Source organism: Octopus bimaculoides, chromosome 3, assembly GCF_046866305.1.
Source record: "Octopus bimaculoides isolate indiv1 chromosome 3, ASM4686630v1, whole genome shotgun sequence".
Taxonomy (NCBI): Eukaryota; Metazoa; Mollusca; class Cephalopoda; order Octopoda; family Octopodidae; genus Octopus; species Octopus bimaculoides.
In genome coordinates this window covers 47358948-47383182 of record NC_142930.1, presented here as the reverse complement: position 1 = coordinate 47383182, position 24235 = coordinate 47358948, and the positions used below count along the sequence as shown (strand labels likewise).

General features: G+C 36.9%; 1 protein-coding gene across 2 annotated transcripts in view; it reads right to left on the bottom strand.

The window, feature by feature from the left end:
- The window catches only part of LOC106882854 (cAMP-dependent protein kinase catalytic subunit PRKX), a 139685-nt gene that overhangs the window by 10925 nt on the left and 104525 nt on the right, over positions 1 to 24235 (bottom strand). For both annotated transcript variants that reach the window (XM_014933657.3, XM_089348936.1), the window contains exon 3: positions 6695 to 6958. In XM_014933657.3, the coding sequence (XP_014789143.1) occupies positions 6695 to 6958 (264 nt within the window). The remainder of the gene's footprint in view (positions 1 to 6694; positions 6959 to 24235) is intronic.

Here is a 24235-nt window from a genome sequence, read left to right as displayed (position 1 = left end):
GGAACATTGCACAAAATGCTTTGCATTATTTGATATATCTTTTTACATTCTAAATTCACATCTCACTGAGATAAACTTTGCTTTCCATCCTTGCAGAGTTGATAAAAATATAGTATTATTCAACTGTTCTCTTCCAACAAATTTCTGATCTTTTGCCTTCATAAGAAATTATTATTCTTACAAAAGTGCTGCAATTAGAATTGTTAATGTTTGCGAGCTTATAGTTAACATAATTATAATGTATTGAACTGTAATATCCAAAGACAAGCAGAAGCCATATGGGGTTACTAGAATTTGTTAATACATGTGTACATGCAGGTATAGTGTAAATGCAAACCAGTTAAAGTCAGTAAGTGCGCGTCTAGAGGCATGTAGTTTATATGACGCCACACAGGAAAAGAAAAAAATGAGAAACAAAGTAATGAGGAAAGGAGGTACATGATTTCACATGAAGACAAAGAAATTGGTCCGTGTGATAACAATAGGTAAACAAAGAAAAGAATCAACACAGAAATTTAAAATATAATAGGAAAAACAAAAATAAAAAACTGTTGAGAAACTTATGAAATAATGAAAGAGTCTTCAATTGTTATGGATTTTTTTTTTGTTAGAATAACTTGGTGGGTGGCAAACAAGTAAATATTACCTGAATAACATATAGTGTAATTTAGTATAACTGAGGATTTGTCACACACTGTAACACAAGCATGAATATTTATTGAAACACCCATCAGATAGTAATATCTCAAAAATTAGGGGTTTTGCTTCAAAAGATAGTGAAGGGGCTATGACTATAATCTTGGTAAGCTCTCCCAAAATGGTAAAAGCTATGCACCTAATGCCCAAACTTAACATCTTCAGGCAAATATCCATAAGAAAAATGTGGGTAGTAAGAGAATTATGGAGCATTCAGCCCAAATATTTGCAACCAAGTAACAGTGTTCAGATGCAAACCTACCAACCAAATTAAAAGCATTCAAGAACCAGGTACCAGTGTTGTTCAGCCCATAGTGTATCTCAACCGAGCAGAATCAACATCAACAGTATTCCAGCTATAACCATCCAGTACTTCTGTCCAATGCATCCTTCCTTCTTTTGAGATAGTATATTTCATGGAATTTTGCTGCTATTTCTAGTAGGTTGACTTATTGTTCTCTCATTAACTTGAGGTTCTGATATTGAACAGAATAGAGGTTAAATCTTAAGAGAAAAATGCATATCTACAGTCTCAGACATGGAATTTCTTATCAGTTTCTGGATATTCTGAAGACAAGTTTTGTCTGCCAAGATTCAGAGCAAACCAGGATTAAACATTTTATTCATGTAGCATTCTCATTTCAAATTCAATGTTTAACAGCCTTTTATGACTGAAATCTCTAACAAAATAAAATAAACTTCAACCATTTTTCTTTTAATCAGTACTTCTGAGAAATAGATACAGAATATGTGAAATTAGACAGTAAAGCAAAAATGCTTTAAAACACGTTTGCAAAACCTTTCACCTATCTAGAGCAAGCCAATTCTGATACAAACAACCACTGTCTACAAGTGTACATCTGTAAGTAGATACATAAAGAAATACATAAATATACATACACAGGCAATCACACACATTAATTTTCCTATATACTTATACACACACGTTTGTGTGTGTGTATAAATACACATATATACACACATACACATATATATAAATACAAATATATATTTATATATATTCATCGGACGAGAACTGGTGCTTTCAACATGATGTTCACCAGTCCTCTGTCAAACCGTCCAACCCATGCCAGCATGGAAAGCAGACGCTAAACGATGATGATGATGATTCATATATCATCATCATCATCATCGTTTAACGTCCGCTTTCCATGCTAGCATGGGTTGGACGATTTGACTGAGGATTGGTGAACCAGATGGCTACACCAGTCTCCAATCTGATCTGGCAGAGTTTCTACAGCTGGATGCCCTATATATATAAGCATATATAAATTTACACACACATATTTGTAGTCACTCTGGTCACTCTCTGAAGTAGCAGTTATTTGTTCAATATAGGCATAAAGGACATCAGTAGACAAAAACCACACAAAGTAAGGAGGAAATAAATAATAATATATGAAGTCAGATAAGTAAAAAAAGAGTGGTGGAAAGGTGTAGAAATATGAAAACAAGACAAGATCAAAAGAATATATACAATGAAAATGAATACACCGATGAAAGGAATACAAGAGGATCTAATGTTTCAAGCTATACTTTTTACTAAAGAGGAAGAAAAGACAAGTAAAAGAAAAAGTAATAGAAACAGTACTGACTTTATGATGACGCATATATTATATTATCATAGGATCATATATCCAAAAAAGAAGCATACTCTAGAAGTTAGAGCAGTAATGTACTTACATGAAGTTAAATATATGTCCGGTCATAGAGTGACTAATGGTTTTGCATCCATAATGCACTTAGCTTTACAGATGACTCGTCAGACTCCAATTGTTGCCGGGCATATAAACACTCTTCCACCGGACCGGTCTAAGGGCGATAACTTGTCCCGTTTAAGGCTCAGACCGTGTTTATTATTCTTTTATTTATAAATTAACTGACCATAACAGTTTTCTACCTCTAGTGAGAAAAAAGGTTATATGCCCGTGACCATTGGTGTCTGATGAGTTGTGTCTAAAGCTAAGTGCTTTATGGATGTGAAACCATTGGTCACTCTATAACCAGACATATAATGGGTTGGCAAGGAAGTAATTTCGGTTTTTTAGTGTGAAAGAAGTCATTTGATTTTCCTACAAAGAATCAACTTTAATCAATTATATATTTTCCATTTTGTTCAATGACCTTTTGCTATCTTTTTGGCAACTTCATGATTCCGTGCTCAGAACTTTTGGTCCTTATCAGCCAAAAACTGAAGAAAGTGCGATTTCAGGTCATCATCATTATTGAAAGTTTTACCATTCAAAGAATTTTGCAAACTTCGAAATAAATGGTAAACTGATGGTGCGAGGTCAGGGCTATATGATGGATGTGACATCACTGCCCAACCAAGCTCCAGTAATTTTTCACGAGTTAGCAAAGACGTGTGTGGTCTAGCGTTGTCATGGTGGAACACAATTCCTTTCTGATTTGCCAATTCTGGCTGTTTTTCTTTGATTGCTTGACAGTAAACATCTGATTTGATCGTTTGGTTCCTTGGAAGCAGCTCAAAAAAACACAACACCTTTGTAATCCCACCAAATTGACAGCATAATTTTTTTTTTTTTTAATGCAATTCAGCTTTTAATGTGGTTTGTGCTGGTTCATTATGCTTGGACCATGATTGTTTGCGATTGACGTTATTGTAGACAATCCATTTTTTATCACAAGTGATGATTTGTTTCAAAAGAAGGTTGATTTCCTTGCGTCGGAGATGCATATTGCAAATATTAATTCGTTGTGTTAAGTGAACCTCTTTCAATTCATGTGGAACCCAAATATCAAGCTTCTTAACGAGTCCAAGACATTTTAAGTGATTTTCAATTGTTGTGTGTGATACATTTAACCTCTTTGCAATCTCTCGCACAGTTTTATGACAATCAGATTCAATTATGGCTTTGGTTCGGTCATCATCAACTTCAGTAGGTCGACCAGAATGTTGGTCATCTTTGAGTGAAAAATCTCCAGAACAGTATTTTTAAAACCATTTCTGAAATGTGCTTCCTGTTAAGCAATCAACACCATAAATTTCACATATCTCTTTGTGAGCCTCAGCAGCTTTCTTGCCTTTAGCATTATGGCACATATATTAGAAACCCAGTAAAAAATCATGGTCATTGCTTTTCTTCATAATTGATACTATTTTGCCTTTTTTAAGTTATCTAATTTTTTACAGCAAGCCAGAGCAACAGCATCCTTGATTAAACTCCTCATATACATTTGCTTTATTGTAACTTATTGGATCAGTTTGGTAATCTATCAAGTGATGACACACTTTGTACACTATATTTAAGTTTAAATTTGTTCATGTCTGTAACATGCATAAACTATATGTTTGAAACTAGAAACAATTGTGCACAACTATTAGCATTCATTCAATGTTTTAACAGATTTTTCACAAACAGTTAGAGTGGATTTATGCCTATTTAATAACATACACAGTTACAATACTTGCATATTGCAGTATTCTTGTTCTGCATAAATCACTTAAACTGATTTCCCAATGATTTGTCATCATTAGTTTTTCACTTTCCTTTTATGAAAAAGCATTAATATGGTTACATAATGGCTTACATAAGGGGCTGCTGCTATTATACTTAAAGAAACTTTTTGTTTTCTTTTTTTTTTTTTTACCTAATCAAAGCAGAGAATTTACTGAATACAAATAGGTAGGGCTTTAAAAAAGAAACAAAATAGATATAGACAAAAAACCTCTTACCCATTTTTTTTTTTTTTTGCTTTCCACTCAATTTAATTGCAAATTGAAGATGGCAGCATAAATACCATGACAGAGTGTGTCAAACTAAGAATATGCATTTTCTTTTAAATAAAACCATGTTTGAAAACGATGAAATTTTTTGCACCTATTGAAAACATCCTAGCAAGATACACTATCAAGAACACATGTTATGTATGTCTTCATAAATAAACTAATTTAACCTAACTTAACCTAGCATAATGGTACTTTGGGTTAGGCCAGTTAAGGTTAGATTAGTTTGTTTATGAAAATATACAAAATATTTACATTATAAATACATTTCTCAATATTAATAGCAGCTGCAATAATAGCCTACATCTGAACATATCATATGCCAAATGCACAACTGCAGAACATCCAAAAGTTTTTTTTTGTTTTTTGTTTGTTTTTCTTTTCTTATAAAATCCATATCAGCTGATGTACTTCAATTAGAAAAATTAAGTTTTTCTTTTTCTCTTGCTATAATAATGCTGATATAATGCACTGTAAATGTGACAGTAACTAATAATTCAAATCAGTTCTTATTCAGAAGTACTGTACTTCTAGATTGGCTGGAGAACCAAATCTTGCTTATATATTCCATTTTTGGCATTGTTACTATGGCTGGATACCCTTCTTAACACCAAGTACTTTACAGAGTGAACTATGTACACTTTATCATGGCAGAAGCACTAGAGAGGTTATCACCTTGACAAAATTCTACCCTACATTGTCTCCACCCGATTTAGAATAGAGAGGACTAACCTATTAGAAACTGAAAAACTAAAATTAAAATTATATTCACCAAGCATTATTTATTCATTTACTACAAGCTGAACAATAAAGACACGTTCTCCCCAGCCCCCTGCCCCCAATCCATGCTAATCCTAATGTGCTCATAATTTATATTGTGAATTTTAAACAAAAACAAAAAATAATAGTTAATTGTAATTATTAAACCTTAATTATAGTTTGCTGACAAATGGTTTGTACATAGAACTAGTGGTTTCAGAAATATTGATTTGAATTTAAACAAGGCCTTAAATCAGATATGATTCAAACAATTTTGGATATCTGATTAATTAGAATTTTGACTGGACACGCAGGCTAAGAGAGGTCGCAAGTTTCCAAATCATATGCCCAGGCTCTGATGTAAGAATCTAGTTTTTAAGATATTGGCACTACAAGGCTGATCATATCAAGGGAAAATATGACATTGTTTGAGGTAGATCCAGCTGGTTTCCTTGAATGTTTCCTGAACCAGAGACAAAGAGACAATCGATGCGGTGAAAACACCCCTCCTCACTTGCTCCAAAGAAGGCCAAGGTTGTTTTATCTACAGGGAAAGTGAAGACCAAACAACTAGGATCACTAAAAAGAGGGCTCTTATTTCAACAGGACAATGCTCCAGTACACAAGCCTTTGGTTTCAATGGTTGCTGCGTACGACTGTGTCATTGAACTGGTTAATCAACCTCCCTATTTTCTTGTTTTGGCCCCATATGGCTATTGTCAGTTTCCTAACATGAGAAAAAACACTCCATGAGAATATATTAGACAGCCAATGAACTTTTCAGTTGCATTTGTATTATTATGTGAGGATGACATTAAATGCTGTGAGGATTAGTTTTTAAAACAACTTTGAATATAACCACATTAACTGTGTTAAATCAACACTCAATTTTTCTCAGTTTGGTAAGACCAAAGTAAATTTTTAAAATTGTGTGCACTGCATTTTTTTCTGTCAATATCAAAACAATAAACTATAAAAAAGAAGTACTCACACACAGATCAATTTATGTATATACCTGCAAACATGTTGTTGTTGGCACTCCGTCGCTTACGATGTCGAGGGTTCCAGTTGATCCAATCAACTGAACAGCCTGCTCGTGAAATTAACGTGCAAGTGGCTGAGCACTCCACTGACACGTGTACCCTTAACGCAATTCTTGGGGATATTCAGCGTGACACAGTGTGACAAGGCTGACCCTTTGAATTACAGGCACAACAGAAACAGGAAGTAAGAGTGAGAGAAAGTTGTGGTGAAAGAGTACAGCAGGGTTCGCCACCATCCCCTGCCGGAGCCTCGTGGTGCTTTAGGTGTTTTCGCTCAATAAACACTCACAACGCCCGGTCTGGGAATCAAAACCGCGATCCTATGACCGCAAGTCCGCTGTCCTAACCACTGGGCCATTGCGCCTCCACATCTGCAAACATATATACACAAACACATACATACACAGAAGACAAAAAATTGACTTACCTGTCACGAAGCCTCTTAGCAAAACCAAAATCAGTAATTTTCATATGGCCTTCATAATCTAAGAGGAGATTTTCTGGTTTCAAATCTCTGTAGACAATTAATTTACTATGGAGATAGTCTATTGCTGAGATCAGTTCACAGGCAAAAAAGTTAGCCCAAGCACTGTTGAAAAACCCAGACTTTCGCAGATAAGAGAACAGTTCACCACCAGGTACATATTCGAGTAGCATATAAAGAAAATTCTGATCGTGGTAAGACCATGACCTGAAAAATAAAATATGACATATATGAATGTGTGTGTGTGTGTATGTGTGAGAGAGAGAGAGAGAGAGAGAGAAACAGTGTGTGTAAGAGAGAGAGGAGGGGAGAGTGTGTGTGCATTTTATTTTTTGTCCAAAGAAGAAGAGCACTATGCGTATGTATGTTCAAAGGAGAGGAACTGTATGTGCATATGTTTGCATGTAGGTTTTATTGTTTGGTTCAAATAAGAATGGTAACATGTATATCATCATCATCATCATCGACATCATCATTATCATCATCATCATCATTGTTTTAATCTCCACTTTTCCATGCCCACAAGGGTTGGGCAGATTTTCTGTTACCAGATGCCCTTCCTGTTTCCAATCTACATCTGTTCCCATTCAAGGTAATATTTTTTCTAGACTAGACATATCTTGGAAGATTGAAAACCAAGGTAACTGAACAGTAGCATTCACTTTCAACTATTACACTATGAAGTGGTATCAAAAAGTTCCCAAAATAGTTCTGTAACATACCAAGAGATGGCAGCACACGGTTGCATGTGCAGTGAGAGCTAGCAGTGAGAGCTAGCAGTGACCTTCATGAGGCAGTGAGCTGAGTGACATTGCTGTGTTTACTTCACAAGTTGTGAAATTTGTGTTTTTGTGATCATGTGTATGCTGTAGACTGCGATTTTTGACATGGACAGGAAGTTGGAATAAAGAACCAATGTGAAATGTTGCGTTAAACTAGAGAAGTCTGCCACAGAGACATTGAGCATGCTTTGGCAAGCTTATGGAGACAAGGCAATATTTGTATGCAATATTTTGAGTGGCATTAGTGCTTCAAAAGTGGCACAACAGAGCAGCAGCTCAATCAAAAGCATGCTCATCGTTTCTTTCAACATCTGTGGTATGTGCATCAAGGATTTGTCCCCCAGGGCCAAACCATCAATCAAGAGTTCTACTGTGATGTTTTGAAATGTTTGATGGAGGATGTTTGGCAAAAGCAACTGGATCTGTGGAGCATGAAAAATTGGATTTTTCATGATAACAATGCACCCTGTTACTGAGCTCTCCTCACTCGCGAGTTTCTTGCCAAAAGCAACATGGTATCACTTCTGCACCTGCCCAATTCGCTAGATTTAGCACCTGTGAGCTTCCATCTCTTCCCCAAAATGAAAATTCAGCTCAAAGGTTGCTGTTTTAACACCATTGTTGAGATCAAGAGTGAATTGCAGAAGGTCCTTGACTCGCTTACAGAAAACAACTTCCAGACCAAATTCCAAAAGTGGCAGGAATGCTCGGACTGATGTATTGCTGCGCAAGGTGACTATTTCAAGGGATATTGTTATATGGACTGTTAGATTTGTTTGTTGTTCGTCTGAAGTCCCATATTTCAATATAGTTCATTTGAGGTCCCTGTTTCGTTGTTTTGTGTGACTGTCGAGGTTAAATGTTATTGAGATATATGGCGAGGACAACATTCTTGTTTCTTGATAACTAACAATTCGGTGAGTGAGTTCTTTGTTTATAGTTAATAAATAAATGTGATAACCAAATAGTACGACTTGTTGTGTTTTCTCTACGAGTCCCCCGAGAGGAATACAACAGATATGATGTTAAAACTTAGGAAAATAAGTTATTTTTTTTATTAAACAAAACTAGTCCAGGAATTTTTTGACACCACCTCGTATGTCAAGAGAAAGAGACAGCAACACACACACACACACACACACACACTCATGATGTGTTCTTTCCAGTTTCCACCTACCAAATCCACTCACAAAGCTTTGATCGGCCCTTAAAATATGTGCATATTTTATTGCTAAATTCAATGCCTAAGTGCAGTATGTGTGCTTGTCTACTTATGAATTTTATATTTTAGCCCAAGCAAGAGAGTGACTGTGTAGCTAGGTGTGTGTTTTATTGCTTGTATATTTGTGTGTGTTTGTGTGTGTGTGTGTGTGTGTATATATATATCTATCTATATATATATATATTTGTATATATATGTATATATGTATGTATATATGTATGTTAATGACTCCATTGTACTTAGTTAGGAGTGGGGGGGGAGTAAGAAAGAGAGAGAGAGAGAGATTGCTTCATCCAACAGAGGGAGTTGTGTGTATGTTTGCACTAGTGTGTTTTATTACTTAGTTCAAGCATTGTGCATGTGTTTGTGTTCTATTGCTTTGTTCGTGAGAGAAGGGTAGTATGTGTATACATCTATACGTTTGTTTGTTTGCATTTTCACTGCTTTGTTCAGAAGGTCGGTATGCATGTTTAAGTATGTATCCTTGTGTGTGTAACTGTGTATGTGTATGTAATTTATTGCTTAGTTCATGAAAGAGGAACAAACAATGTTTATAAGTCTGTATGTTTGCATACGTGGTATGTTTTGCTTCTTCAAGGCAAAGAGGAGGGCAGTACATGTAGGACTATATATTTTGTATGTACAAATGTGTGTTTTAGTAATTAGCCTTTGCAGGTCCTCCTCTTGCATTAATGAGATTGATGTGGTTAATATTCAGTTTTGAGTTCAATAGGTTGCTACATATACTCTCTCTTTACTCTTTTACTTGTTTCAGTCATTTGACTGCGGCCATGCTGGAGCACCGCCTTTAGTTGAGCAAATCGACCCCGGGACTTATTCTTTGTAAGCCTGGTACTTATTCTATCGATCTCTTTTGCCGAACCGCTAAGTGACGGGGACGTAAACACACCAGCATTGGTTGTCAAGCAATGCTAGGGGGACAAACACAGACACACAAATACACACACACACACACACATATATATATATATATATATATATATATATATATATATATATGACGGGCTTCTTTCAGTTTCCGTCTACCAAATCCACTCACAAGGCTTTGGTCGGCCTGAGGCTATAGTAGAAGACACTTGCCCAAGATGCCACGCAGTGGGACTGAACCCGGAACCATGTGGTTGGTAAGCAAGCTACTTACCACACAGCCACTCCTGCGCCTATATATAGAAATAGATAGGAAGAGTGTTCTGGAAGACAATATTTTCAGAGTAAGTGTTTCGGGGTGAGATTGTAGGGATGACAACATGAGAGAAATGGGTGCATCAGATGATAAATGAGGGACTTCAGGGAGTTAAAATTACACCAGAATTGATATTTTTGTTGCTTCATTAATGATAAAATAATATACCAATTATTTAGCTCCCGGCCAGCTCTAGTTCCCCACATCTGTGATAAATGTTCCAGTAGTGACCATTTCGTCTCTTTTTTTTATTATTATTCAGAATTACATTATTCAATTTACTTTCTTTTTTTTTTTTTTTAGGACAGTAGGGCATGATTTGAAGGAAATTTCACTGCTATTTCTAGCAGGTTAATTTTGTTACATTGATCAATTAAAAAGATGACTACTACAACCACCAATCACTACTACCGCCACTGCTAACACCACCACTACTATCACCATTACCATCAACGCCCTTAGCATTACCACCACCACCACTATCAACACCCTCCTTATCATTACTGCAGCCATTACCATTACTCACTCTCTAATTTATATGTGTATATATATATATATATATATATATATATATATATATATACATATATATTTACACATACTAGAGTCATAGGTCATGTCATGTCTGTAACTCACAATCCATTAAGTTTTGCTGTGTGGGTGTGGGTGTGCAGTAGTAGTAGTAGTAGTAGTAGTAGTAGTAGTAGTAGTAGTAGTAGTAGTAGTAGTAGTAGTAGTAGCAGCAGCAGCGACAGTAGTAGCAACAGCATTTGTGCATGTCTGTGTGCATGTGTGTGTGTATGTACAATAGTATGTGTGTGCATATGTGAATGACTTATCTCGGGCAGTAACAAGTGTGTGTGCGTGTGTGTGTAAGCATGCACATGTGCATGTGTGTTTATAAGAAAGCATGTAGTTGTACCACCACCACCACCACCACTACCACCAGCAACCCTTCTTCAAGAGAGAATATTGTGGCAGTTGCTGTTGCCGGCTAACCTGAACTGTCACTCAGTCTCTGTTGATTGTTTGCTTAAAGATGAAGGATTACGAATGTATTAGCGTGGCTTAGACTATTTTGCGATAAAGGAAGGTGTACAGATGGTTGGACTCTAAAAAGTATTAAGCTGACCTGACATGTCATCCCTACCACCTCAATGTTTTTTTTACATCCTGAAAGGGGGGAGGGGGAGCTCAGTGGTGATAGAACAGGGCTTAAATTAAATAACAATACAGACACTAGACTACTTGGCACTGTTGTTAGTCATAGAAGAAGACCTAACTGCAGGTCATCATATGAAGTGTCACACTAATGCTACTCCAAATATAAACAAACTTCACTGATAAACTAGTAATAGACTAGGCACCCAGTGGTTAGGGCAGCGGATTCGCGGTCATAGGATCGCGGTTTCGATTCCCAGACCGGGCGTTGTGAGTGTTTATTGAGCGAAAACACCTAAAGCTTCAGGGGATGGTGGTGAACCATGCTGTACTCTTTCACCACAACTTTCTCTCATTCTTTCTTCCTGTTTCTGTTGTGCCTGTAATTCAAAGGGTCAGCCTTGTCACACTGTGTCACGCTGAATATCCCCGAGAACTAAGTTAAGGGTACACGTGTCTGTGGAGTGCTCAGCCACTTGCACGTTAATTTCACGAGCAGGCTTTTCCGTTGATCGGATCAACTGGAACCCTCGACATCGTAAGCGACGGAGTGCCAACAATAGCTGTTGTGTTGTACCTTTGGTAATTGTCTCCTTCCATAACCGGTTATGGTAAGACTCATGATCATAAGATTATGGTTTTGATTCCTGGACCGGGTGATGTAATATGTTCTTGAACAAAACACTTCATGTCATGTTTGTTGCTTCAGTCCACTCAGCAATGAGCAATGCTGCAATGGACTAACATCCTGACCAGAGAGGAATACATATATGCCAGAGAAACCAGGAAACTGGTCCCTATGCTCCTTATGGAGTAATGTAGACTAACCATAACACTGTGCATGCATGTGTGTATGAGTGCATATCTTTCACTGATATCAGCAAAAGATGTATACATTAGTAAAAATTCCAATAGACCAGTACAGCCAAACAAAAATAACTTGTATTCATTCCATGAGTCACTGATTTTCCTTATTGCTCTTATCATATTTAATGCTGAGAACTAATGACTGTCCTATTGAAAGAGAGAAACCAGTGATACTATATTAAAACAAATAAGAAGAGTAGGTCCAGGGCTAAATTTATGTATGGGCCAATATGGGCCACAGCACCAAGCATTAGGAACCTCTTTAACTCAGAGAAGCCTAACACTTAGAGTTAAAAAATTTTAAATATACTTTCAGCAATGGAATAAATAATTAATGATCTTTTTTTACTTACTTAAAATTTCTTTTTGTTCCAACAGAGTTCTTTTGATATTTACTGGACCCTTTTAGATTTCAAAAGGCCATTGAATTTAATTGTCTTTCTAAATCTACCAAAACGTTTAAGTTTTGGGGCCTCTTTAAATTGTTTGGGTCCCATAGATTTAATAAGGGCCTCTTTATAATCTTAAACTTTGAATTACTAAAACTGTAGTGGCCCTAAAATATACCGACCCACTAAGTCTAAATCAGGCCCTGTATGGGTCATCTCAGATCAAACGGACCAAACTGACCATGCATCTGCCTGAATGGAGATTATAGTGTATCTCTGACATGCAAAGGCTTATTTAGTGCAACATGGTGTTAAGGATGTGTGTGTGATAGCATAGCAGTATGTGTAGGTTGTGTATGATGTAGTGGAATGTCATGAACATATGTAGAGTAGAGTACAGTATGACAGACTGCGTATGTATATAGAGTAAAGTATGACAGCTGGAATATGTTGTATGTATTAATTAGGATATATATGTTGCATGGTTGGTCTCATGGGCATCTTGCATTTCCTACATTGTCCAGTCTGTAGGTGTTAGTGTAGGCGGCAACAATGGAGTAGGATAAAGTGGAAATGAGTGGAGCATGACAGTTGCTGTTCTGATTCAACTGTTCGCTAAACATATTAGAAAATTAGTATAATTATTGTCAAGTACTAAAATCATTCAATGCAGTGAGCATGGAATATTTAATTAAAAAATAATTATCCACTGAGAAAGGAGTACAGGCATGGTTGTGTGATTAAGAAGTTCACTTTGCAACCATGCAGTTTTGGGTTTGGTCACACTGCATGGCACTTTGGGTAAGTGACTTCTATTATAGCCCTGGGTCAACCAATACCTTATGAATGAATTTGATAGAGGGAAATTGTGTGCAAGCCTGTTATTTATCTATGTATGTGTGTTTGTGTCTGCCCCCTCATCATTGCTTGATATTTGGTTTGCGATGGCTTGCTTATACCTTCATAACTTAGCTGTTTGCCAAAAGAGACTGACAGAATAAGTACCAGACTTTCAAAAATAAGCACTGGGGTCAATTTGCTTGACTAAACCCTACAAGGTAGTACTCCCAGCATGGCTGCAGTCCAATGACAAACAAATAAAAGATACAAAAAAAAAACAAATAAAAGAAATAGGAAAACAACTATCATTATTTTAATCATTTTTGAAAGTTTTATAATGTGATTTCTGTATATATCACCTTAGTGTTGTGGACTAATACAGTGTGGTATATAGTACCACAGAACGGGGTAAATACCAACTGTCCCCACTTGATGTATTCCCAAATACCCTGCCAACAAATGTAACCAATCCAAAACAACTCTCAACGAACTATAACAACTTCTCAACAATTTTCTGTAACTCCACGAACTCATGAACAACACCTTTCGACTTCCTGCGATTTCACATCTTTTGCTCTCAGTCAAACATGCTGCTACTTATATGATCCTTGCCATAACATAACAATCTCTCCTTTTGAGATTTGATGTCTGTAGGAAGTGCAATTTGTTTATTTAATTTTATTCTATTGTTTTTTCATCATTACTTCTCCCTTTTTTTTATTTTAATTTCTTCAGAAGTTTTAATACTTCTTTCACTTAGGAACTATTTCTCGTCATTCAGTTTGTTTACATTTTCTATTGCTGGTCCGCCTAGATTCAACCTCTTTTGGCATTGGAACATTGAACAAGTCATAACAAACTTCCATTGATATTTCTTCTTTTTATCTGGTATGTCTAGTCTTCAGCTGGTTCAAATGTTGTTTGTGCTCTCCTATTTAACTTTTTATTATGTACATCATGCTGCCTATTCTTTGCATCACTACACCGTCCTCCCAACCTTGTCTTCCATTCTTATATATATTGAAATGAACTTTATCTCCCACATTAAAATACTTTGTTGTGTTTCTTGGGTTTTCCCTATAAGTCTTTTTTGTTGGTAACAATTTATCAAAAATTGATTTTATCTCTCGATGGGCGACTTGTCTGAACAGGTGTTCAGGTTAGGTGTTACCCTCTAAACCCTTAAAAATTGAGTTTGTGTTGCATCATTGCCTAATTCATTTCCTAATTTTCTTAGTGCTCGCTTAAATGTGTCTATGAACCTTTCTGCTTGCCCATTTGATCTCGGGTAGTACAGCGGAGTAGAGATGTGATTGATTGCATACCACTCACAGAAATTTTTAATTCATACCATGAAAACTGCATTCCGTTACCCAATACTATGGTGTCTGGGACAAAAAGTTCATAAAGGAACCTTATTGTTACCTTCAAGGTTGGTTGACTGCATTTACATATATCTGGCCACTTGGTATAACTGTCTACTATGATCAGATAATACACTTTGTTTACTGGTCCAGCAAAATCTATATGTAGCCTGGACCACAGACTGTCTGTCTTAGGCCATGATTGGAATTTCACCTGTGGTGACTTTGTTGTGAGAGCACAACCTCTGCAGGATTTCACCAATTGTTCAATATCGCGGTCCATAGTAGGCCAATACACGTAACTTCTCATTACTGACTTCATTCTTGAAATCTCTGGGTGTACCATATGAAATTCACTTAATACATGCTTTTGTAGTGCAACTGGCACTACAACTCTTTGTGTGTACATCAACACATTATCACACAGAGAAAAATGGTTCGCATTTGTGTTACATATATTCTTATTTTCCTTTACCTTCAACATTTCTTTCATCTTTGCAATGAATTTGTCATTCTCCGATTTTAATTTTTTACCTTGAACAATTCCTAGTAGCTCCCAAATGACATTACACAAAAATGTTTTTTATTTCATTTTCCGCTCACATGAAGCAATCATGGTATCTTTGAATAGTTCCATATTTTTTAACACAAATACTTTTGCTTCACAGGTTTTACCATGAAATGTAATACTGCTTACTATTTCACCTAAGAACTGTGATCTTTCTCCTGTGACACCATGTGCACTTTTCAATGTTTTCTTTAATGTAGGTTTCCCAATTTTCTTCCATGTGTTGCTATCAATAACTGTAATGTTGCTACCTGTGTCTAGTTGCAGTTTCACATTCACATTGTTTATTTTTACACATACATACTTTCTTTTTTGGGTATCATCATGACTTTCCATTGAGCAAACCTTTTTAGAAAAAAGTTTTTTTTCCGACCTTTTTTGCTTAGCTATGAAGTGCAAGCTTTTAAGTCTTATTTTTTGACAACTAAAACATTTCCAAGATTTAAATGGACAGTCATTCTTAAAATGCAGACCTCCACACCCATAACATGGATTTGGTCGTAACATTCTTTTATCTTTATTTATACCCAGTTGACATGTCTGTACTTGAGAGAAATATTTTTCTTCAATTTTCTTTACGTCCTGTTGCAAGTTGATAATTCTTTGACATTCCTCTGGCCCTCTTGTTCTAGTTTTGTAAGAATCCGTGCATGTATTTCTGCATCTTTGTTTGCTGTCAAACTTTGCACAAAGACAAGGCATTGAAACATGTCTGGAGATAATTCCTTCAGTTTAGATATTTTGCACATTTTATTTACGATTGTGGTATAACTGACCAAATCTTCATCCTCTTCTTTTACTAAGTTCAAACACTCCCAGCAAGTGTTAAACAGGGAACTCTTATCACTGAACATTTTGGATAGCAATCCAACTATTTCCTCGAAGCGAATTTCACTTATTTTCTTTTTGGGCAAAATTAAATTGCAGTATTTTCCATGATCTGGGTAATAACTAAATTCAGTTATAGCATTTGCTATACCATCTGGCAAAAGCAAACTTGCGGTATTTCCCGGCTTCAGCATCAGTTCCAGCAACTGATTGTGTTGTAGGTATTGGTGCAACTCCTGTTACTGTTGTTGTTGTTGCTTTTGTAACTGTAATATGTCAGTTAATAAGGTCTTCTATGATTAACAAATTTTTTTTATCATAAAAATTGTTAATGACCAACATAAGCTTTGAATCACTCATTGCCACTTTTATAACATGGTTTCTGTATATGTCAGCTTAGTGTTGTACACTAATAACAGTGTAATATACAATACCACGGAACGGAGTAGACACCAACTATCTCCACTTGATGTATTTCCAAATACTCAGCCAACAACTGTAACCAATCCAAAACAACTCTCAACAAACTATAGCAACTTCTCAACAATTTTCTGCAACTCCACGAACTCACAAACAACACCTTTTGACTTCCTGTAATTTCTCATCTCTCACTCTCAGTCAAACATGCTACATCTTATATATGAGATTGGCTAGTCCATTCTCACAGGGGGTGTCATGATTCTCGCCATAACAGAGGTTTGTAAGAAAGCTCTGAACATTTTTTAGTCATATAAGATCTCTTCAGAAAAGTACAGACATCACAGTACATGCTGAAATAATGATGAAAGAATCACTCAATAGATGTTTGAGATTTATACATAAGTATGAAAGTTAGCTTATCTACTAAGTCATTTTCTAATAAAAATTTCAGTAGGTACAGTGAGGTTTATGCTTTGCTGAAAAGATCTAAGACCAAAATACATCTGGAATTGTCTTCTGTGCTTAACAAAATGATTAAAATGTTATTTAATCACGTACCTAATGGCTTTCCTCACTGCATGTCATCATCATCATTTTCCATGCTGGCATGGGTTGGACAGTTTGACAGGCATTGGCAAGCCCCTGTCAAACTCTCCAACCCATGCTGGCAAGCCAGAGGACTACACTAGGTCCCAAATGTCTGATTTGGCATGATTTTTATAGCTGGATGCCCTTCCTAACACCAACTACTTTACAAAGTGTACTGTGTGCTTTTTACAGTCCATTGGCACAGGTACATTTTATGTGGTATTAGCACAAATGCGTTCTACATGGCACCAGCACGAGTGCATTTTATGGAACACCAGCAAGACGAAGACCTTTCAGCTGGGAGAGGAAGTGGGGGCATAGCCCATAAAGGATATGCTTGTATGCATGCTTGGATAGCCATGATTCCATTTAGCTTGACATGTCATCTCAAGTACAGCAAATCACCACAAGTCCCAGTCCCTTGTCATCTCCTATCATCATAACTCCAACTTTCTCTATTTACTTGCTCCTCCTACTCCTCTTGTAATTTAAAACTAATTTTATCACTCACTTGAAGATCCTTTCTCACCACTTTGTCCCATGTCATCCTGAGTCTACCCTTTCCACAGGTTCCTTCCAAAATTAGAGATCAGCACTTCTTTAAGCAGCTGTCCTTGACTTTAAGGAGCTGTACTCATCCATACACCAGCATACTGAATTTTAAATATATTAGTATTAAATGAATATGTTAACACTAACTTGCTTGTTGTTGCTGGCACTCCGTCACTTATGATGTTGAGGGTTCCAGTTGATCCGATCAACGGAACAGCCTGCTCGTGAAATTAACGTGCAAGTGGCTGAGCACTCCACAGACACGTGTACCCTTAACGTAGTTCTCGGGGATATTCAGCATGACACAGTGTGACAAGGCTGACCCTTTGAATTACAGGCACAACAGAAACAGGAAGTAAGAGTGAGAGAAAGTTTTAGTGAAAGAGTACAGCAGGGTTCGCCACCATCCCCTGCCAGAGCCTCGTGGAGCTTTAGGTGATTTCGCTCAATAAACACTCACGACGCCCAGTCTGGGAATCGAAACTGCGATCCTATGACCGCGAGTTCGCTGCCCTAACCACTGGGCCATTGCGCCTCCACACACTAACTTGACAACTGGTTTTCATGAAAATGGCTTTTCTAAGTAAATTTCCTCGGTGATTTATTTAATAGTCAACGTTTAGTTTGAACAACTGTAAAAGACATAGGTTTGGGGGTTCAAATATCATCAACTGATCACTTCTCATTCATTATCTTTCAGTTATGTCCTTCATATTTGAGTTTAGACACACAAGAAACGATTTATGTTGAATCCCAGAATAGTTCTTGAAATTCATTCATTTGATTATCAGAGTGGGAATAGTCAGTGAAGTGAGTGATAAAATTAGTTTTTAAAGTACAAGAGGAGTAGGAGGAGCAACTAAATAGAGAAAGTCGGTGCAATGATGATGATGATGATGATGATGTTGATGATAGGATGATGTCGGTCACTGACAATTTCAGTCAATAGCAGGTAGCAATGTTTTGCAGTAACACCTGAAGATAATTAACAAGAAGCGAGGAGCTGTTGTTGTTCAATGTAATTAAACTTTCACATCTTTTAATACTGATTGAGAGTAGAGAACAGGGTAGGAAAGACAGGCATTGGGGAAGACAGATAAATTGATAAACTGAAAGGCAAACACACAGACAGAGAGGCAGACATATAGACTGACAGGCAGGCAAGCAGACGAATATATAAACTGGGATTTTGGCAGATAAACAGCTGGCCCTGGAAGCAACAAACCAGACAGAAAGATAGACATCTGGGCATAAACAGATAAAAGACAGCTTGAATCCAAGCAAAGTAGATTCAATAAACTAATAAAGTGGAAAGAGGTTATTGGACTTCCAACTTCTGAGCTCTATACAATAAGATCAGGAACATTGTATAAATAAAATACAGGAAAGCCATGATAATAAATACAATTTTATAATAATAATTTTATAATGATAATAGGAACAATTTTTTTTAATTCACAACAAAAAGAAAGGAGAAATTAATTTTAATAGCAGATTGTAGGGATTGTTGTTCCCTCTTCTAGCCTACCACTTGTGCAACGATAGACTGTCTGTCTTACATTAACAATAGTTGTCAAACACCCCAATGGAAATCTCTTTTGTCATTTGAAGGTTCTGGTTTTGGTTGACATGTTGGTGTCAGTAATAGTCAGTGGTAGCAGAGCAAGCATTTGGTAAATACTTGTATTTAAATATTTGTCACCCCCAACATCCACATTCCCAGTATGAATGTGTGTCTACGCTGTAAGCTACAAATAACCACTGCATTAAGTAAACCTGTTTGGCAAGGTGATTAACTTTAGGCAAGGTGGCTGGGCACTGGAAGAAGAGAAAGTCTGTGTTATTGTATGAGAGAGAGAGTGAGAGAGAGAGAGTGAGAGAGAGAGACAGACAGACAGAGGTGGAAGATGATCCTTTTAAAAACCTTAAAAACTTAACGAATGTTGCCTTTGACAACAGCAGAGCTTTTGTCTATATTTGGGATATCCAAGCTAAGTTGCCCACCTACAGATGTACTCATGTTATCGACAACTTGTTTGATCTGAAATTTTCTAACAGATCCACACAAACACCACATTTCTTCATCCCACATTTACCCAACACTGGTGTACCCTGAAAGGTTGAGTTATATCATTTACATTCTTCATGCTGCACATTAACCCACTTGCTATAAATTGCAATGAAACTCCTGTGTAGACAGAATGTTCACTCCTATGCGATATTAAGTCTAATTTCAGCAAACAACAACTCTAGTTGCCACAGTTGCTGACGATATGCAGTCAAGATACTTTACACAAGACATAAACAGAGACCTTGAGAGTATTCTTCATCGGGAACATGACAACCCAACCTCCATCAACAAGACAAAGTTTTAATCACTATAAATATCAAAGGAAAACACTCTAAACACAGCATACGATTTATTCATTAAGCACACACAAGTAAAACTGCAACAAATTCTAGGCTTCACAATTTCTCACAATTTCTCAAAGTAACTTCACATTGCCAAAATTACATCCAAAAGGGTACACTTCATCCTCAGAAGCAGAAAATACATCAGCCCTCATCAGTTTCAAACCTTCCCTCTGTAAAGCTGCATATATCTACCCATGACCCAATCCCCACTTCCTGCCTCCATGTTCTCTGTGGTGTTTCACCTGACAAATATCTCTACCAAAGATTTTGTGAAGTCACATTTCTCAAAAAAACCCAGAAATTTAACCCTCTAGAATACTCAACAAGCTTTTATTATTTTATTTTCTTTTTAACATTAATCAAAACTTTCAGAAAGATGGTCAAATTAAACAACTCCCTAACATCACAACTCCAGGAGGATCTGCAAAAGAAATGACCACTATGTTACCTACTGCCTTAATCATTGGCATATTCAATACTGTACACTCTATTTGTAATCAATGCACTAGCATTAGCCTCAGCCTTGCAAGCCCTGTTGCACACATGCACATGCACCTCTATTATGCACATCTACTGCCTTGGTTTTGCAACACATCTGCATCAGCTCAATTCTTCTCCAGACTCAAAGCACGTCAGATGTTCACATGCTTTGCACTCATGTTTTAGACATAATTTCACTCCAACATGCTTACACTGTCATCCTTGCTAACTCAGCAATTGACTATAACAACAGCACTAGATGCATTTGTAAAAACATTCCAGGCATTTCACTCCAACCATGCAGGAAGATCTTTCATACACTCACTCGCTTACCTGAGTTTATTTTACAGTCAATTTCGAAACATGTACCTGCACCCATGTATATGCCCTCACATGCACACACACACGCTCATTTGCTGTACTGCCCAGTCATTGACTGCACATATTTTGGCACGTAAAATGACACCGCTATTTAAACTAATCTGAATAGAAAACTGTCCCCGTATACACTTCAACAATCCTCTCTCCTGATATACAAAATTTCTCCGCAACCATGCATTTCTTTCTCTCCTTTGATTGTTTGTTTCCTTCCCCCCCCCCCCGGAAACTCACTGGCGAGGGGTGTGATGTGGTGAATCTTGCAGGCATGAAGTGGCATGATTCGATTCACCATAGCCAAATTTAAATTAACAGTTCAACAGAACTTTTCTCACTGTGGAACAATGGTTTTTTTCAGTAACAGCAGTTTTACATATGCCAGATGCCTTAGCTAGTCCAAAATAATGTCTTCACCACTTGACCCTTTCTAACCTCATCTACTTCACCAAAAGCTAGAATAGGGATATCACAGTACCACCAAGGAAGCCCATTGTTCTCAATGGTATGTCTATCCTTCTGGATAGTTATAAAAACAAGAACCCCCAAGCAAAAGACAGTCAGTCACTTGGTGAAGACTCAACAAGTTAGTCACTTTGGTGACAAGTCGGTTAGTTAGCAAGAACAGAGTCTGGCTGACTGGCTAGAACAAATATGGTATCTCAACAATGAAGCAGTTGTTTCGTCCCACACTCTCTCACTCTCACTAGCTCTAATTCTGTTCTCTTACAACATCATTCTATCTCTCTCTGTAACCACAACTACACAATGACAAGAACACAAACTCTACATTTACCTTAACTTCGCATGCTTTACGATTTCATCACCTGCCCGTCGAGGTAAGGTATTGTATTGTATGTATAATGTAATGGTAAAAATTAATATTTCCTTAAAATTTCATGCATTGTTCTTCTTTCACATCCTACAACATGCCATTGTAACAACAAATTTTTATTGTTACAACTACTGACTCAGACATTTCATATTATTGTTTACTAATTAATTTGAACCATTACATATATATATATAAATATACACACACACACTTACACATATATACATATACACATATACAAAGAGCAAACCATTCATTGACATGTGAGACATAAGAATATTGTTCACATACACACACAAACACACACACACCAAGTAGCCTATACACACGTACATACACATCATATGCAATGAAAATCTTGTGTGTAAAATGGCTTTATGCCAGTGAAATTGTAGCTTATATATGTGAAGAAGGACAGAGTCATTTCAGGAAAATTAGCTGATGTAATTTCAGTTATTCTACAAATAGAAACTGAGTAAATAAATAAATTCACTCTAACCTACCCACCTTTTCTCTATCTTCACAGACATCTGAGATTCCAGTTGTTGGAGAATCTTTCACAAAATCGACATCATGTCATGTCATACACTAATGACAACCAAATAATACAGTTTTACCATAATTAGACATTTTTACAATTTTCTTTTTATTTTCTGGTAAAGAACAGGCATAACATACATACACACATTAAACATTGTGTATGTGTTATACACACCATTATATATATCCTGTATATAATATCACACATGAATATGAGCCAACAAATGAGATTCTATACATGGTTTACATAACTAGCAAGAAATAGAAACCAAATCTCTCTCAAAACACCCACCACCACCATCTCAGGAAAGGAGACAATAGATGTAGTTTTTTTGGTGTCCTAAACATAGAAAAGAATTGGATGGTCATGATTGGAACACATTTGACCATAGATCACTTCAATCCAGATATAGCTCTTGGAGCTAAACCAGGGGTTTTCAAACTTTTTGACTTGTGGACCCCTTTATATTTCAGGCTTTACCTTATAAACACTTATGAAATTTATACATAAATATTTGCTTAAAATAACATATATTTTTACATTTATTTATTTAACAGTATTTAACAAATAGGTTTATTGTCAATTAAAAGATTTCGATTAAAAAACATATATAAAATCAAATTGCCCATAAAAAGTATTTGCTGTCCTTGCGGACACCCTGTCTTGTCCTTGCGGACCCCCTGTGGTCCGCGGACCACAGTTTGAAAACCCCTGGGCTAAACAACAATACCAATGCACACACACACACACACACACACACACACATACATGTGAAGGCACATGGCTAAGTAATTAGGGTATTTGGCTCATGATAAGATCATAAGTTCAATTCCCAGTGGCACACTGTATCCTTGATCAAGACACTTTATTTCACATTGCTCCAGTCTACTCAGCTGACAAATATGAGTAGTACCTGTTATTCAAAAGGCCAGTCATGTCATGTTCTGTGTCATTAATTTCATGAGCAAGCTGTTCAGTTGGACGGATCAACTGGAACCCTCATAACCAATGGAGTGCCGTATGTATACATATATACACACACACACACACGCGCGCACACATACATACATACATACATACATACATTAGTTTAGTTGGCACTCTGTCTCCTACGACGTCGAGGGTTCCAGTTGATCCGATCAACAGAACAGCCTGCTCGTGAAATTAACGTGCAAGTGGTTGAGCGCTCCACAGACATGTGTACCCTTAATGTAGTTCTCGTGGATATTCAGCGTGACACAGTGTGACAAGGCTGACCCTTTGAATTACAGGCACAACAGAAACAGGAAGTAAGAGTGAGAGAAAGTTGTGGTGAAAGAGTACAGCAGGGTTCACCACCATCCCCTGCCGGAGCCTCATGGAGCTTTAGGTGTTTTCGTTCAATAAACACTCACAATGCCCTGTCCGGGAATCGAAACCGCGATCCTATGACCACGAGTCTGCTGCCCTAACCACTGGGCCATTGTGCCTCTACATACATACATACATACAAACAGACATATTTATATATACATATATATGCTTAGGTATGGGTGTGGTGAAAAAGCTTGCTTCCCAAGAATTTGGCTTCAAGTTCAGTTTCAGTGCATGTCACTTTGGACAAGTGTCTTTTACTACAGTCACAAGCTGACCAAAGCTTTGTGTGTAGATTTGGCAGATGGAAATTGATGGAAACCTAATACAAATGTATGCCTGAACAAGCACGTATTTGTGTGTCTTCTTGCTCTGACATCACATGAGAGTTACAGTAATGGAAGCAGTGTAATTTGTTTTCAATCTTGCTTTGAAACATATCCACCCATGAGGGAAATGAAAACTTGCTTAGAAACAGTTGAAGATTGACCATGGAAAACCTGCCTCAGTAACTTCCACCTGACCAATGCAAACATGGAAAAGGGAATATTAAAAACAATGAGAATGTATGTGACAAGTAAAAGGCACCCACTACACACTTGGAGTGGTTGGTATTAGGAAGGGCATCCAACCAACTCAGACTGGAGCCTGGTGCAGCTCTCTGGCTTAAGAGTCCCAGTCAAACCATCTAACCCATGCC